The sequence below is a fragment of the Channa argus genome, chromosome 16, assembly GCF_033026475.1.
Source record: "Channa argus isolate prfri chromosome 16, Channa argus male v1.0, whole genome shotgun sequence".
In the NCBI taxonomy this organism is placed as follows: Eukaryota; Metazoa; Chordata; class Actinopteri; order Anabantiformes; family Channidae; genus Channa; species Channa argus.
This window is the reverse complement of record NC_090212.1, coordinates 17430655-17447567: the sequence shown is the minus strand read 5'-3', so window position 1 is coordinate 17447567 and position 16913 is coordinate 17430655. Positions and strand designations below refer to the sequence as shown.

Here is a 16913-nt window from a genome sequence, read left to right as displayed (position 1 = left end):
TTTTGTCTGACGACTACAATAATCAGTGTACACACTGAATGTTATGTCTGTGGGCAATGGGTGGTTGTTCGTTCATTTTTTTTATTTATTTTGTGCCAATGAGTCTAGAATCTAATTTGAAAGTCTCTAATTTCTATTGTGCTCACATGCTACAAAAAGGCTTCAATAACACGCCCCAGACTCATAGTGTGGGTTTCAAATATAATGAAAAACATCTGCTGGATGTAACTTCATATTTACTGGACAAACATAAGATCATTTTGAACATCTAAGTCTCAACAAGGTGCCAAAATGTAAACCTATCGCTTTAGCACTTCCATTCTTTAAACTGTTTCTATGTGTGTATGTTAAAACGTACACAGAAATGTGGAGGAAAGCAGGGTTTCTAGTCGCCCAGCTGCTCATTTTTCCCTGTGGTACTGTAGTACTATGAGGCACGCATGACAAAAAACAATCATACTTCAATAATCCAAAACATTTGAGTAATTCCGGTTGAAAAAATCAGTCCAGAGACCCCACATTACTTTATTTCAAGGACCTCTAAATAGATCTGCAAAGGACAAGTCTCTAAATAACTTTATGATAGGAGGAGTGTTAATGTTAGGTGTGAATTTGGCCAGAATTACATGGAAAGTGTGCAACGTGAAATATTCTCTGAGCTTACCATGAGACATAAAACTGCTCCTGATTTTTCTTGGGGGGCCTCTGAGCTCCCTTTTGGAGGTCCCTCGACCCCAGATTGGACGACGCAATTATAGGTCACCTTAGTGAAACGGTGAGCGTTGAGGCACAGACGACGCTCACAGCCAAAACAATTCTCCGATGTGAGGACCCACATCCAAATCTGGACCTATTCACTGAGGATTGTTACAGAGAAAAACTAGTGATGGCTCTTTAACAATAAAATAAAACGTGTCTCAAACACAAAGCCTCGATGACTCGGTTTCTTAATTTAATACTCACATACAGTACAGTATACACATCAGATTTCCTTTACATCTCACAAACACAAAAGCAAACAGTTAAATACTTGGATGATTTTTAGCACCAGCATAGAGTACTGATCCGTTCAGCTTTCTCTAAAATTCTTATTCATGTTTTTCAAAATAAAACACCTTAGCTTGATCTCACTAGGCATGGCTTACATGTAATATCTTTACAGCAGCATTCACTTACAAAGGTTAACTGATTAGAAAAGGATGCATACTGTACACCAAAGTGGTATACAAAAGCAATGCTATATTATTTACCCATTTACATGGCCGCTTAGGTTTACTCGGTGTAACATTGAAGTGCCCGGTGTGTTTTGACAACTTGTATCAACACTGATGCTTGATAAAAACATAGAAACATATGAATTTAAAAAACTTTCATATACACGAAGAGCCTGTGGAGATAATAGGCATGTAACAATCTTGCATATTGAAACATAAATATATCACGTTCACAATGCTCTAATTTGTATGTACTAACAAGAGAGCTACTGTCTTCCTATGTTTTGTTTAGTTTATACTGGATTTAATATTAAAATTATAATAAGAAAGAATGTCGAGTCCAATGGGAACGTTGCATTTTTCTTGCACAGTAATGTGAAAAAATAGTATCAAAATGATTTTCCTAAATCTCTCAATCAAAAAGCAATGTAGTATTTCATTTTTCGGTACATTTATAGATATGTTTTCAGCTTGGTAAACACGATTACACAAGCTCCTATAGTGAGATTTGAAGACATGATGGTAGTCTTAAAGTATAAAGTGTTTTCTGTTATACATTTCTAGTCAGATTCTCAATATATATAGTGTATATATACCAAAACTGAATGTGGCAGACAGGTGTGCTGCTCAGTGAGACCTTCTTTTAATGGTTGCAAGTTTATCAAGAATGCATTCAGTCTAAAGGGTTTAAGTTTAATGGCTGTGCCAACAGTTGAATAAATATGAAAGATAAGAGAGAGAGAGAGAGAGAGAGAGAGAGGGAGCTGGCTGAATTTGTGGTTATCACTCTTCAGCTAAATGTACCAAGATGGTCCAACTGTGGATCTCATGTTTGGTGAATTCCAGGTCTGCAAGCCAAAAGGACATGAGTGGGTTCCCAATTTTCCTTTAATACAGGACACTGCTTCCACTTATTACGTCACTCATTGAATCAGGCATGAAAATGTACGCAACGTTTTTGTGCTCAGGATTTTAAAGTGGCTATAATCAACATTTTTGTCATGTAAATCTTTATTGCATTTGTCTGTCTAGCCCACAACTCTACTGTTTTGGTTAACGGTCACCACTCTCATAGCACCATTTCCAGCTGTAGCAGCCAACCAACTGCAACACTGCACAGCAAACCAGGAGTTGGTATAGACCAAACACAGAGCTACAAGAAAGGAAACATCCAATTTACATTTGCCAGGCTGCAACTTCAATAAAATGAAGGATAATACTGCTCCACCTTTATGACTTTAAAGGTGATAACATGTCAATGTTTTATTCAAACGTTAGCTCCAAAAAAGTATGTTAATGCAGGCTAAAGTGGTGCTAAGGTAAAGTCTTTACAAGGCTTAAAGTGTTAAGTGTAAAGAAGCACCATGCAAAAAGGATTTTAAACAAACAATCTGGTTCGTGCTGATGATGATGTTGAAGATGCCAACATTTAATGTCATCGTTATGTTGGATCCTAATCTGATCCTACTCTTTAGCACCTTAGAGTTAAAATGTTAGTTACACTTGTCTTCATAAAAGCCTCAAAGTAAAAATATCTCTGCCCTGTAATACTTGCACATGCACTCTTTGCATGTCTTTCTAATGGATTGTTAAACAGAACTGTGTTCTCCACAGCCTTAATTGTGCCATAGAACAAAGTTTGTACCTCATGCTTTTATTCCAATCGGCTCACAGACCTAGGTTCCCCACACATGACGCTTCTAAAGTGTACCGTTAGATTCAGGGTTCGATATAGCGTAAGGGGTTTTTAGAACTTAGTCTGCTTTAGTTTGTCAATGTGGTAGCAAAGTTTCAAGGCTGGTCCCAGCTTCAGTCCGAGGTACTTCATGATCATGTCGCTCTTTAGGAGTAACAAGGCGTTTCCATCTATCTCCTGATAGAAGCAGGAAGAAGAAAAAGAAGAGGAAGAAGCAGGTGTCAACAAGAAATATGTGAGCAGCCAGCTGTTAATTATCAGGGAGCAGAGAAATGAGGCAACCAGTCTGGAACATGGTGGACTTACATGTTTTCTAAAGATATCTGTGTGGGGGCCCAGAGCCTGGGGGTCTGCATCCCTGATGAACCACACAACATCCTCCACAGACCAGGTGGATGGGTCTTTATTGGAGGGAGCCTTGGACTCCTGCGACTCTGGAGATGCATTATAACCTCCTTGAGGAACAAAGGAAACAAACAACATTTACAACAATATTTGTATGTCTGGGAAACAAATGTGTCTTGTGACACCTTCTCACCTGTCCTGTTGCTCTCTGGGAATGTGTTTGGGCTGGTGGATGACTGCCTGCACATGCTCATGGAGGCCAAGCCGTTGGAAAACTGCTGTGATGAGCGAAAACCATAGGACGACTTTGGCGAGTAGGACGAGCTTATGGCACTAAAAGCCGAATCGCCAGGGTCCACGGAGTAGCGTTTGCCATCTGACTGGTCTAAATGGTAGTCCTCAGCCATAGAGGTTTCTGCTAAAGACAAGATACGAGTGGAAATTTGCTCAAACAACTTGATTGTGTCAGCCCGGTAGCGTCTTCTAAAGTGACAAAGTTTACCATCTGACTGGTAGGAGCCACTACTGTGCTGGGTAATGGGTTGATCACTGAAGAGGTTTTCACAGTGCAAGCTGCGACAGAGTTTCTTTAGAAAACGAAGCACATAGTCGATGCTGTTCACCACGGGGAGGCTCAGAAGGTGCTGCTTCCCATCAAATGTGGCTGCAAGAGCGAAACAGGGAACCACTTGAAACAACACGGCACAGTTTGGATGACAAATCAGATCATTAAGCCTTTACTAATAGCAATGCTTCTTAGTTCCACCTCAGGTAAAGTGGTAAAATTTGTATGTAAAGGTATTAAACAAACAGAAAGCAACACCTGAGGGAGGTCTTTGTACAACACCTGATATTTTTTCTCCCCCGTAGCCTTGCGTGAGGAGAGTGAACACTGTTTTTTGCTGGAAGGCGCTGTCAATGCAGCCTTGGACAGCCTGCTGCAGCACCACGGAAGGCCTGTCAGGTCCGAAGTGATCAGGGAGCTGCTGGATCTTCTTTCTGTCCAGGTTGGGGCCTGTGATGGCCTGCTTGTTGATGTAGATACAGACTGAAACAGAAAATTTAGTAGATGCCTCAATTAATGTAAATAATTATATAGTGTTCATCTATTCATTTATTTTTCTAACAATCGTGTGATCTTTAGTTGTCTGTAAATAAATCAAAGGGGATTAGAGCCTCTTTTATGGCTTCAGAATGTTTTGGCTCCTTACCTGTGAGCACCTGGGGCGTGGCAGAGTGGGGAATGGTTGCGGCATCCTGAGGAATGGAGCTCATATCAGGCTCAGGGGTGCTGCTGGGTGGAGAAATAGCCAATGGTGTCATCACCATCCTGGGTTTGAGCTGCAGAAGAAGAGGAGAGGTTTTTTTTTTTTTGCAATTCTGTCTTTATTTCATGCAGGTCATTTCTTTACTCATGCTAAATGATTTAGTGAGGGGGGTGATGGAATAAACAACAAATCAAACCTGTATGAAGCTGTAGCTTTTGTTCTACAGATGACTTTTGTAATTATTTTGAAAAGTAAAACAGACAATTTTATTATAATGGCTTCACTTTTTGATCAGCAATAATACAGTAGGACAAAACATTACAGATGTTAACTCTCTCTTTTACACTGGGGTCCTACAAAGGCATGGAGCCTGTGTGTCTGTCTTTCTGTGTACACATGCATTTTTAAACACACTGCATCGACACACACCACACACCCTATCTGGCTGACCTTGAAGCCTGGCTTTCTCCCCCGCTTCTTGGGCACTTTGAGCGGTGGGAGCGACTCAGGGTAACGGTTAGGAAAATCCATCTTGGCAACATTGCGGAGTGGGGGTCTCCCTCTCTTTCTGCCCGGTATCTTCCCAGACTGGCTAGGGATGAAAGAGGGAGCCACTGCAGCTGATTGCATTTCACTGTTGTTGCTGTCTGATTTCTGTGCCGTGGCTGCAGGTACACTCATTTGGAGCTGGAGACAAAGGAAACAACCGTTGAGCTCAAGCAGTAGAAATGCATAAAAAAACATTCACTTGAACACTAACCCTCCTTCTCTGGAGCTACATATCAGAGAGCAGCGTTAGCATCAACTTAGAGCAGACACAGGGGAAGCATAATGGCTTGGCAAAGATGTACAACAGCAATATCCAAACATTGACAGACTGCAGAACACTCAGCTGATGCAGTGCAGTGAGAGGAGCAGTGTTCAGCAGAGCCCCAACATAATGAAACACAAAAGGCAGCCATGCAGGAGCTGTGGAGGAAACAGCACCGCCATCCTGCACTGATAACACACCAATAAACCTGAGCAAGAGAGGGAGGGGGGTGTCTATTACCTGCTGTCCTCTATTGTGAAAGCTTTGTCTTTTGTTTTAAATCCCACAAGCCTAAAGGTAACTATAAAGCAAAATCCCTCACAATGAGGGAAAAGCCATCTTGTTCTTGCTGTGTGTGGCTTATTCCTTGTCCTCTTTAGTTAACACACTACTACTACTGCTGCTGCTGCTGTGGCTGCTGCTGCTGCTGCTCAGCACACAGGCTGCAGACATCTCATTAGACTAATGCATTCAGCAGTGGCACAGGGAGGGGGAAATTGACTTCACCATGGCTACCCAGCTATGAATTACCATTACGATGACAGCTTCCACCCTAATCTTAAAAAAAAAAAAAAAAAAAAAAAAAAAAGCTGCAGCAGCTAAAATAAGAGAAACATGTGTAACATCTTCCATGCAGCAAGTAGCAGCAATACAGCCAGCTGGGATGAAGAAACTGCAATGTCTACATTGGAAATGTATCTTATTTTTAGCAGATTTGTTAAAGGATGCAGTATGTAAACAAACAATAACCAGTCAGCAGGCACTCACCATCCAAAACAGATGTGGGGATGTGGAGAATCCCTACGTTCCGTGCTGTATTTTTCCTGCTTCCAAAAGCAAAGCACAGATCTCAAAGCAAGGCGGATTCCACTGTAATACTGTATATATGCGTGTATGTGTGTGTGTGTGTGTGTGTGTGTGTGTTTGTGTGTGTGTACAACAGAGACAGACAGAGAGAGAGAGAGACCGAGTGACAGTGCGATTGTGTGTGCATTAAAGAGGGAGAGAGGGAGAAGGGCTCCTCTGTTGTCATAGCAACAAGCCTGTAAGCCCTGAAACACCCTGACGGTCGTCTGCCATGTTTTGTCTGCAACTCCAGCTCAGTGCTGTGGAGGTATAATTACACTGAGGACAGAGTTTCTGCTGTTAATAGTAATGACAATGTTCATGGGAGAGAATGAAAATATGAACGTAATATTTTCTCATGTTTTCTGTGTTATTTTTTGCTGGGAATGGTATATTGTCAAATTTTGTAGCTTTTTATCTGATCCCAATTACTATAATTCTCTCCTTGCATCTGCTTTGAGTTTATCTGATTAGCCTATACCGATACTTAACAGCCGTTAGTTGCATGCTAAATATTTAGTTTTTGGCTGTTGCTCAAGGAATACAAGCAATTTAAAGATGACATGTCTGAATGAGAAATTTTCACTATTTTCTTTCATTGTATGTGATTAATTATATAACATAATTGGCGGATAATGGATTTTAGTCATTAGGTGCACCACCCTCATGTTGCAAATATTGTAATTGGTTTATTTTCCTCCCTGCATTTTAAAAAAAATGTTTTCATTTAAATCATTTTAGTGAATGCAGTGTTTCTATTACACTGACTGATTTACATATGGACAAAATCAGTGCATGAAATACCACTCAACATTAGTTTTCCTTTTAATATATTCTGTATTTCACTTTGCCTACTGTGTTTAATACCCTGTGTATTATCCACGTTTAGGATTAGGGATGCAAGTAATGATTTATTATTGACTATTTAATACATAGTTTGGCCTAACAAAACATGCTTCTCACAACAAATAGCGATAAATTACTTATTGGGTATCGTAATTGTCAATAATCAACAGATTTAGCTATATTTTGAAATAAAATATATATTTTTTATTTTTATTTGTCATTTCACTCAATTACTTAATTCAGGCTTTAAACTTAGCGGTTTCCTTCTCCCATTTTTACATCAACTAAAATTCCCTAAAACATGCACTACATTTGTGCTTTAGATCAACTTCGTGCATATATCTATATCTAGTATAGTAATATCTTATAGTAATATATTTTCTTAATGCCTTTATGTCTTATGCAAAGCATAAGATAAGATTTGAGTAGCTTTGTTGTTGACAGGTGCTAGCCCACAGAATACTCTACAACACACGTGTATTTATCACAATTACACCCCATTTTTATAACCTCACTGCTGATTAAAATATTATCATAATAATGCATGTATGTCTGCATTATTCTAACAATTCTCATGTATGAATATGTTGTATAATTTACTAAAGACAAATCATAAAACACCATGTAGAGAATTGGAGGAAATGTCGCCCCCTGCAGGCACACACCACGAAACGCTTTTGTGTATTTAGATATTTGTTAATAAAGTTACGTTACGAGATTTGAAACCAAGATGGCGGCGTGCGTACCGCTGTCTTTAAAGATGTCACCCTCAGCTTCATTGTGCGCTAGGTTTCTTTTCACGGAGCAAATTTCCTCCAAAAAGCTGCTAAAATCTATAACGGAGCTGTGCAGACGAGGTGAGGCGAATTTTTGGTGAGTTTTTACGGCGACGAAAGGTGTAAAAAGTGTTTGTCCGGTGGTTGAAAGACACATTTTACTTAAAAGTCGACCTAGCCTCACTTTTAATTCGTCTTTTAGTAGCTACTTTTTTTTCTCTCACAAACAACATGGCGTTATTTTAATTATCTCGCCACATTTGTTCACTTACCTTGTTATTTTCAGTGGATTTTATCCTCTTAGCTGTTAGCAGACAGTTTAACGCTTTTCAAGCCTTTGGTCGCTTCAAAAAGCTGCTTGTTTGCGAACGTTTGAGGTAATCAAATAAATTAATTGTATTTCCTGTTTGAATCGTTAAAACATCTAAGGATACTCCGCGAAAGCCCAGCAGGCGGTGGAGGAGAGCGGTGTTAGTGCCGCCCAGTTCAGCGGCCCTCTGGATCACTACGCCAGCCTGATCGGAGACGGGACACTGCGGGAGGACGAACATCAGAAAGCGGTGCTGCAGCAACTGGACCAGTTGCACAAAACACTCAGAGGATACAACAACACACCGACTTCCATCTTCACTAAGGTACAAAACCACATCTTAGGATTTTTATTTATTTTTTTTGGTTGTCGTGCTTTTATTTATTAATGTGTCTTTTTAAATAGTGAGGAAAAGCTCCTAGTCATCACGTTTTACTACTATAACTGTATCTATACTGATGGTGAATTACCTCCACTGGGTCCTTTTTTTTTTTTGTGCTAATGATTTAAAAATGTTTTGAAATTAGACATTTGTAGGTTTTTGATCATTTTGCATCCTTCCAGCTATTATCTGTTCACTGATTATCTGTTAATTTTGCATATTTGTGATTGTTTTGATTGTTGTTTCTTTCTTTTCCTGTGTTGTGTGCACAATGTCTGTTCCAAAGTCTTGTGCCTGTGTATGTTGCACTAGTAATTTCAGGGTGGATTGTTTTGTTTGCTATAGATACATACTTCATTCATCTCAATGGGGAAATTCCCTTGCAAAAAATAAAACAAAAATTACTCTGCAGTAGCCTCTGTTCACATTTAGTTTCTTGACTAATTGCAAGACATCCAGGTTTTGCTAACATTATTTGCAATCCATTCTTCCCCTGTCTGTGTTTTCTGTGCCACTGGCAGCCCCAAGCACAACATTTCCATCCCCATGCTTAACATTTAGCAGAACAAACTTTTGAATGTAACGGTGTACGCACTGACTTGCACGATCTTAAATCTGCTTTGAAAGGTTGGTCAAGTAACAAGTGGCAACCAAGTATTAGGTGATCTATGCTCATGGAAACAATTTTAAATATTTTACTACAATTTTACTACCATATCAATATTTACTACCAAGTCGACTGGCATATCCGTGTTCCCTATCTGGCGAATTTAAACCTGCAGAGTGACTAGCTAGACATGTTGCTGTTTGTTGCAGTTGCTGTCAAAGTTTCACAAATGTTACCATTGTTGTTGTCGTCTTATGTATTTATTAATATGTGCACACCTTTATGTAAGCTTTTGATCACATTGCCTACCATAATTTACCACTAGTCTGTAATATGTGTAAATACAGGCTTATCTTTTTTTGTAGATAATAAAACCATGTATCTTTTAGTTAAATTCATTATCACTTTACCTCTCTGCTATTTGTTTAGCCATCTTATCACCTGCAGGTTTTGTTGAAGTAACCTCTGATCCACGTACTGTGTTTGAATGAGTTTAAAGTTGTGTGATTTGTTCCCTTTTGTTATGGTCTTATCAAACTCACAGAGGTCTACATTGCACATTTGATATTGACCTCAAATATTGAACTGTTGCTTTTTTTTATTTAAATGCTTTAATTATACACTCACTAGCTACTTTATTAGGAACACTTTACTATTACAGGGTTGGTAATAGCAGAACTAACTAATTCTTTTTAGCATAGAGTCAACAAGGTGCTGGAAACATTCCTTAGAGATTTGGGTCCATATTGACATGATGGTATCGCGCAGTTTGAGGTTGTTTTACTTTTATTACATGGTATGTTTTCCTGCTGAAAGTAGCCATCTGGTCAGCAATAATACTCGGGTATAATGTGGCATTTAAACAATGCAGTTTGTACAAAGGGCCCCAATGTTTGCCAAGAATATCCCCCCCACCGACATTACACTACCACCACCAGCCTGAACCGTCGATACATGTTTTAATACGGTTTAGACCATATTCTGACCCTACTATCCCAGTGTTGCAATAGAAATAAAGACTCCTTAGACCATTCAAACTTTTCCAATGTTTTCCCTTTGAACTTCAGCACATCATGCCTGAACAGATTTGAGTTGCTGCTGTGAGTGTGTATACAGGATGATGATGATGAATCATAAAATAGATTTATGGAGAAATACAATGAACAAAGATGCTCTCGTACAGAGCACAGTGCATCACTGACTGGTTTAATAAGAAACAAAAGAATGTGAAAGTACTTGTCTTTTTTGTTTTTCAGTTTTTTACAAAACCCAAGCCTCCAAAAGGCTACTACATCTACGGTGATGTTGGTGAGTAAAACATGGTTGTTCATGTAAATCTAATGTTTCTGATGACGTCACATGGTCCTTCTTGTTTCAGGCACAGGAAAAACTATGGTTATGGACATGTTTTACTCACATGTGGAGACTGAAAAGAAAAAGAGGGTTCATTTCCACGGTTTTATGCTGGATGTGCACAAAAGTGAGTATAATTTACTGTTAAACCCAGAAGATGACTTTGGCAACATGGTGTATGCTCTGCCTGCCACCTCTAAAACCCCCTCTCCCCCCCAAAACAATGTCTGTAAAAGCCTGCAAACACGCCAAGTAATGAAGAAAATGCACCTTGTTTTATTTAGCAAGTCCATTTAAATGTATCCGTATGTTAATAAAAACAAAATGCTGTGCTACGTTGCAACAAAAGTTAGGCCAAAATACTTTTAATATGATGTTCCATGTATATATTTAGCACAATTTCAAGAGACAAGTCTCAAGACTAAATTAACAATATTTTCTTTCAGATGAACTGATCTGAGAGGTCTGTCCAATTCATTTTATATAGTGCGGCAGCACTGCTACCAGCAGAGGGCAGCACTGCTGTTTCTCCTATACATTTATTGATTCATTCATTTATTCATCCTTAATTCATTTAATCAAATTATCTGGGAGGTAATTACCAACAAACCGCTGAAGCAGCAGCTTGGGCCAGGATGGGTTTCATCTAAAGCACCTTTTATTTTGGAGCCAAAATGTTCCAATTATTTGATTATTATACTTTGCTTACTTTTCAAAATCTATTATACATTTAGTTTACATTTAGTTTTCAGAAGAGAAAATCAAGCAGACAAACTTAAGATTTTACCCGAGACTAATTACAAATAACAAAACTAAATAACAAAAACTATGTAATGTGCTGTACATTTTTTTTTTTTTTTTTTTTTTTTTTACAGAATCAGTACTTCAATAAAGGGACTGACTGCCTTCAATACATTTTTCTTATACAACACCTCATAGTCATGTTCAAAGTTGCAGCACTGTGGTTGTCAAGTTTGCTTATATTTCCTGTTCAGTCACCACATTTTAGTTTAGTTACATTTAAGGTACAGCGTGTCTTTTTTTATTTGTGCACGTGCTGACAAAGCATTTTAAATGGAAAGCTGAATTAATTCTCTCAATGTCTAAAAGTATTCTTCTTTATAAAATGACTATAAATCATAAAATGCATTAAATTCACTTTTTTTGTTTCTAGTAAAAATATAAATTAATAAATCAGTTGTTACTTAATAAGTTTAACTTTACAAGTTTGCTTACAGCCAAAAGCTAAAAACTTTACCCTTAACCCTGTCATTTGCAGTTTTGTGTTTTTAAATTTTTACTTAAAAGCTGCAGAACTACAAGCAAGAATGCTATTGTGCTTTTTTGTCTTCAGGGATCCATCGGCTGAAACAGGCAATGCCAAAAAGGAAGGCAGGAAAAATGGCCAAATCCTATGACCCTATTGCTCCAGTTGCTGAAGAGATCAGTGAAGAGGCCAGTCTTCTGTGCTTCGATGAGTTTCAGGTAATAATATTTCACGTTTCACTTTTTGGTACTAGAGCACGTTTTAAAGACAACATCTGTTACTTTTAATTGTGTGCAGCAGCTAAAATCTATAGTGTTCATTTATTTTTAACTGACATTGCAGGTCACCGACATCGCTGACGCCATGATTCTCAAGCAGCTTTTCGAGAATCTGTTTCTAAATGGAGTTGTTGTTGTGGCCACTTCTAATCGTCCCCCTGAAGGTGAGCTGCAAGTATTATAGAACATTTTTAGAGCCTCTAGACATTAAACAGACCCACAGTGCAAAGTAACATTGTTGTTTCTGCTATTTTTTAAACTTTAGACTTGTATAAAAATGGCCTTCAGAGAGTCAACTTTGTGCCTTTTATTGCCGTGTTGCAGGTACGAAAGTAAAAGTACTTTACATTTGAATCAAGGAGCACTGTTCCTATTCAAATTTCTCCTTTTACATTTTAAAAAGCCTCTGTCTGTCTGTCACCTGCAGAAATATTGCCAAACTCTTCGTCTGGATTCTGGGATAGATTACCGCATGAGGAACAGACCCTCGGCTGGAAAACTCTACTTTCTGTAAGAAACGCATAGGACAAAATAAGCACTCATTGCAAGCCACGGTTTGATCTGTTGTGTGCATGTTTTTGTGTTCTTAACGTTGAGTTGTTGCATTAACTGCAGCTCCAGTGAGCTTGATGCAGAGGCGACGCTAGACAACATGTTTGATGAGCTGGCTTTCAAGCAGAATGACAGTATGTGGGCTTTCAAACTACATTGGTGTAAATTCTACAATAATGAGATTTTGTTCTAGTGTAGTTGTATTACTACAGGAATTGTACCAGTTTGTACAAAAAGATGTGGTTGACCTACTTTGTTTCACTTCCACAGTAACAAGACCAAGAGTTCTTAATGTTCACAACAGGAAAGTACATCTACAAAAAGCATGTGGGACCATTGCAGACTGTACATTTGAGGAGCTGTGTGATAGAGTAAGTCTCTCAGACCTTAAGCTATGGTGAAATGCATATTGTGTGACAGATGTAAGAATGACTGCCTCAACTATTTCAACCTTCAGTGGGTATATAGTTCAAAAATGTGTTGAAAGATGCTTTTCCAGAAACTTTTAATTGTTGTTGAAAACTCATAAATGTGGAAATTGACATGTTTGAAAAATAACTGGAATTTCACCAACGTACAAAAATACATACATTAATTTCATTTAGTCCTTTTATAAACTCTGATGCTGACATAAAAGTTTGCGCATTGAACCAAACAAATCCACAGTATTCTGGATACTCATAAGTGCTTCAGTATACGTATATTGTTGGTTAATATTCCTTTCCCTGGCCTGTATTTAGGTCTCAGCTTATTTGGTGTCCTATGAAATGCTGGGAAATTGGCAAGAATTTAGAACAAAGTTCAGCAGGTTTGAACACCTCTTGGTTTCTTTACGTGTTTAAATGGTTGGCTCACATGTGGCTCTAAGGGCTAAGTAACGGAAACTTCCGATTCTGTGTTTGGAGCTGTAACAAATATACCCATAATGGTGTGACATCCACCGAATGCACAGTAGTTCTTTTAAAGTTTGTGAACTGTTGTTCAAATATGACCTAAACCAAGGTCATTAATGTGGAAAATGATTCAGTGTTAAAGATTTGTGTGTGTGGAAAACTAAACATTTTCAGTAACTGTATCAGCCCTGCACATAAATGAAGAAAAAACTGTAGATGATCATTTTCCTAGACGCTACACTTGTATTCCTTGTCACTATTACACACCTTTGTTTGTCGACCACTCTTGAGGAGGAAAGTGTTGAATGTTTTCCATTTTTGCACAATCCGTTTACTGGTAGAGTCCAAACTCTTCAGAAATTCGCGTCTCACCTTCCAAGTTCCTAAGAAAGCGGTGACACGTTTCAGGTCGTCATCCACTTGATTGACACACCTGACTCTAATTTTCCAATAGAATTAATTGCTAATCCTAGAAGGTCACATACTTTTGCCGCACATAAATGTTTAACATTAGGTATTTTTCCCCAATAAACAAACGCCAAACTGTAAATGTTTGTCACATTTGTTTCATTTGGTTCCCTTTATCTACTTTTAGAAAAAGCTCATCACATTTTATTTTCCAGCTTTATACAGAAATAGAGAAATTATAAAAACTGTTAAGCACCACTGTAAATGTTTCAGCCTTTGGGAGCAAGTGACTACCTGGAGATATCGAGGCTGTTTGACACAGTCTTTATTCGGCACATTCCTCTGCTCACACTGAACAAGAAAACTCAAGCCAGGCGGCTCATAACACTTGTGGATACTCTCTATGAGCACAAGGTACTTTCATTTGTATTCACACGTTTCCTGCAGTTAAATGGCAAACTTGTGCTGTTTGCCTGGCAGTTTCCCCTCAAACTTATTTTGATGTCATCTCAGGTGCGGGTGGTTATTCTCGCAGATCATCCTCTGGAAGACATTTTTGTACACGACGGGGATCACAGTCATGATGAGAGCCACATTCTGATGGACGATCTGGGGCTGAAAAGGGTGAGAGCCCTGTGACGGTTTTCACAGCTAAACAAGTTGTTCATGTTGGGTTTGTACCTTCAGTCGTAAATGTGGAATATTGGCTGACCCAAAACTTGTGATTTAAGGTGTGTGTGCACTCTAAAAAACCTCGTAAGGGTCTATTGCCAAGTCTTGGTTTTCGGTCAAAGTGCAAAACTCTGTCATGAGTTTTGCAAGGAGCCCTGAAGCACAAAAAAAAATGTAAATGTTTAATAGTAATAGTTTAATAGTGCTGTGACGTCACATGAAAAGTATCAATTGTGGTTTTAAGATACTTTATGCACTTTGTTTTAGAAGCACATCATAAATCTGGTATGTTCAATCAATCAAAAGCTGGGAGATTCCAATTCTCTTTGTTTTCCCCCACACCACCCTTTGTCTAAGATGGTAGTTGCATGAAGTTGGTAAATATTTTAAAATGTAAACATAGCACATTTTCTCTAGAACTGTCTGTTCACCAGCATAAAGTCCTGATGTGAGCCGGTGCACGTTGCAGCAAGGACATTCTGACCTTCAGTGCACTAGTTAATTTTAAAGGTAATACTTTCTTATTTTACAGGATGAAGCCAGCCATTTGTCCATCTTCAGTGGAGAGGAGGAAAAATTTGCCTTCCAGCGGACTGTGTCTCGACTCACAGAGATGCAGACTGAAGAATACTGGTTGGAAGGTGACAGAAGCAAAAAATCCCAAGTTTAACATTTGGTAAAGGTTGACTATTACACAACCTCTATACTCCATCCTCTCTGCCAAAAACAGGCCTGACTGAACACTTATCCAGCACAAACCCAGTGGGACCGGTCAACAATATATGTGCAAATGCTGTGCAGAGAATATTTATTGAAATACCTAAAGTCTTTTATCATTTTATTGCGACATTGCACTTTAAAGATTATTTTTCAGATGAACTTTGGGTTGTTGTATTGCTTTTAACTCAGAACTGTAAGAGGTCCAACTGCATTTACTTTTATAAATCTCTGGGAAAAAGCTGGATGACTTGTGGAAATGGAATCCTTATGAAGATTTAAGGGATGTTTTAATCTGATCTCTTTAGAGATGCACAGTGATTTTTGAAAATATAATGCATCCCTATGAGTTATTTGGAAGTCTAAATATAGTGGCAGCAAATTGGTTTGATGGCTCTGAAGCTATGTGTTTACTTTGATGATTAATGCAGACAGTACTGATTTCAAAATATATCACAAATGTGCTGAACAATGACGTTTAACTTAATTAATCTGTATTTTAATTTGTCTGGTGAAAAGGAAACGCCACATGAATCCTGGGAAATGTTTTGGTTGTCATGTTGCAGTCTATTTTAATCTGTGTTTGACTTGGTTCTTGTTTAGCTACTTGCCTACAAGAATTTACATTAATTTTAAAATGGACAGTAGCACACACTGTCTTACACACCCAATGATGCACACTGTGGGAAATGAGGGGAAAAAACTTGAAGGCTTTTCTTCTACATAAACAACTGTTATTAGTGCAGACAGACATTTGGTTTTATTAAATTTGTGTTTATTTTTCCGAAAAAAAAGAAATCAGGTTTTGTTGTAAAATGTTAGAACTTTAAACCTTGAACCTACTGTAATCATTTAAATTAAGGAAAAGAGCTTTAAAAAAAACCAGAATCATTAGGGAAAGATGCATGTTTGTTTAAGTGTGAATAATTCACTTGAATAATGTTTATATGTTGAACTGTACATTAATGTAAAGTAATTAAGAGGTTTCCGTTCATTCACGTCAGTTGTATTAAAGTAGCCTGAATTCACACATTTGCCTCAAAAGGCTTAAAAAAAAAAAGTCTCTACGCTATAAACCATTGTCCTCTGTTGATGTAAGGACAGAATAATTTAGTATCATCAGAATCCGCCTGGTTTCAGGTAAGGAAATGAAAATGTAAAGTTTTAAAGTTGAAGACAGCAAATGGCCTATTTATATGTACATTGTTTTGTCTTTTATGTTATAGTAAATTGTTACTTAAGTCATGTACTGGTTTATGTGTTCAGTTAGGGATTTAGCTAAGGTGTTCTTCAATTTAAAACAAAACAACACCGTGGTGGTTTTTTTTTTTTTTAAATAAAAGATAGATTTGAGGTTAGTTTAGTTTTGGCCAGGAAATCCATCAGTATAACAAGGGTTTAGTGTTTTCATGTTTAAAATAATATTGAATGTGTTTAATAAAGACTTATCGAGCTCAGTGTTGGTTTAAAAAAAAAATCAAAATCGGTCATGTTCAAGTTGTATAGAAAACAATTGATACTGTTTGGTTTTATTTCAGTATTCAGGAAAACAAAAGACACAATAATGTCGGAGCAGGACATGTGGCTCTCAGCAAAATCGTATTGATTTAAAGGTGCAAACTGGGGAAAGTGATGTCACGGACATGTCCATGCTGTCTCTTTAATTTCAGTG

General features: G+C 38.0%; 2 protein-coding genes across 9 annotated transcripts; one reads left to right on the top strand and one right to left on the bottom strand.

Moving 5' to 3' along the window:
- Nucleotides 1–930: 930 nt before the first annotated feature.
- LOC137101634 (sex comb on midleg-like protein 4) lies at nucleotides 931–8234 on the bottom strand. 7 transcript variants are annotated; one of them, XM_067480308.1, is made up of 9 exons: nucleotides 8075–8234; nucleotides 6103–6158; nucleotides 4974–5210; nucleotides 4467–4596; nucleotides 4079–4303; nucleotides 3758–3919; nucleotides 3449–3673; nucleotides 3217–3365; nucleotides 931–3087 (listed from the first exon to the last, which is right to left on the bottom strand). In XM_067480308.1, the coding sequence occupies exons 2-9, from the start codon at nucleotides 6103–6105 to the stop codon at nucleotides 2962–2964; spliced, it is 1257 nt and encodes a 418-aa protein (XP_067336409.1). In that variant the 5' UTR covers nucleotides 6106–6158; nucleotides 8075–8234; the 3' UTR covers nucleotides 931–2961. The 7 variants fall into 7 exon arrangements, with proteins under 7 accessions (XP_067336409.1, XP_067336411.1, XP_067336408.1 ...); XM_067480310.1 differs by lacking the exon at nucleotides 6103–6158; XM_067480307.1 differs by lacking the exon at nucleotides 8075–8234 and having other exon boundaries at nucleotides 6103–6673.
- On the top strand, nucleotides 7701–16707 carry afg1la (AFG1 like ATPase a). 2 transcript variants are annotated; one of them, XM_067480304.1, is made up of 13 exons: nucleotides 7718–7883; nucleotides 8232–8437; nucleotides 10358–10409; nucleotides 10480–10581; nucleotides 11809–11939; nucleotides 12064–12163; nucleotides 12265–12323; nucleotides 12427–12509; nucleotides 12615–12685; nucleotides 12822–12922; nucleotides 14126–14266; nucleotides 14366–14476; nucleotides 15057–16705. In XM_067480304.1, the coding sequence occupies exons 1-13, from the start codon at nucleotides 7757–7759 to the stop codon at nucleotides 15192–15194; spliced, it is 1422 nt and encodes a 473-aa protein (XP_067336405.1). In that variant the 5' UTR covers nucleotides 7718–7756; the 3' UTR covers nucleotides 15195–16705. The 2 variants fall into 2 exon arrangements, with proteins under 2 accessions (XP_067336406.1, XP_067336405.1); XM_067480305.1 differs by lacking the exons at nucleotides 14126–14266; nucleotides 14366–14476 and having other exon boundaries at nucleotides 7701–7883; nucleotides 15057–16707.
- The last annotated feature ends 206 nt before the right edge of the window (nucleotides 16708–16913 follow it).

Bases quoted from the DNA above. Each gene is read 5' to 3' on its own strand.
- LOC137101634 (XM_067480308.1), bottom strand. The intron at 4,597-4,973 runs GTCAGCCAGATA...CTTCTTCTGCAG, and splicing joins GGAGAAAGCCAGGCTTCAAG to CTCAAACCCAGGATGGTGAT. The intron at 3,920-4,078 runs GTGTTGCTTTCT...TCGCTCTTGCAG, and splicing joins TGTACAAAGACCTCCCTCAG to CCACATTTGATGGGAAGCAG.
- afg1la (XM_067480304.1), top strand. From the start codon at position 7,757: ATGGCGGCGTGCGTACCGCTGTCTTTAAAGATGTCACCCTCAGCTTCA. The intron at 12,324-12,426 runs GTACGAAAGTAA...TGTCACCTGCAG, and splicing joins CTTTTATTGCCGTGTTGCAG to AAATATTGCCAAACTCTTCG. The intron at 12,510-12,614 runs GTAAGAAACGCA...CATTAACTGCAG, and splicing joins GCTGGAAAACTCTACTTTCT to CTCCAGTGAGCTTGATGCAG.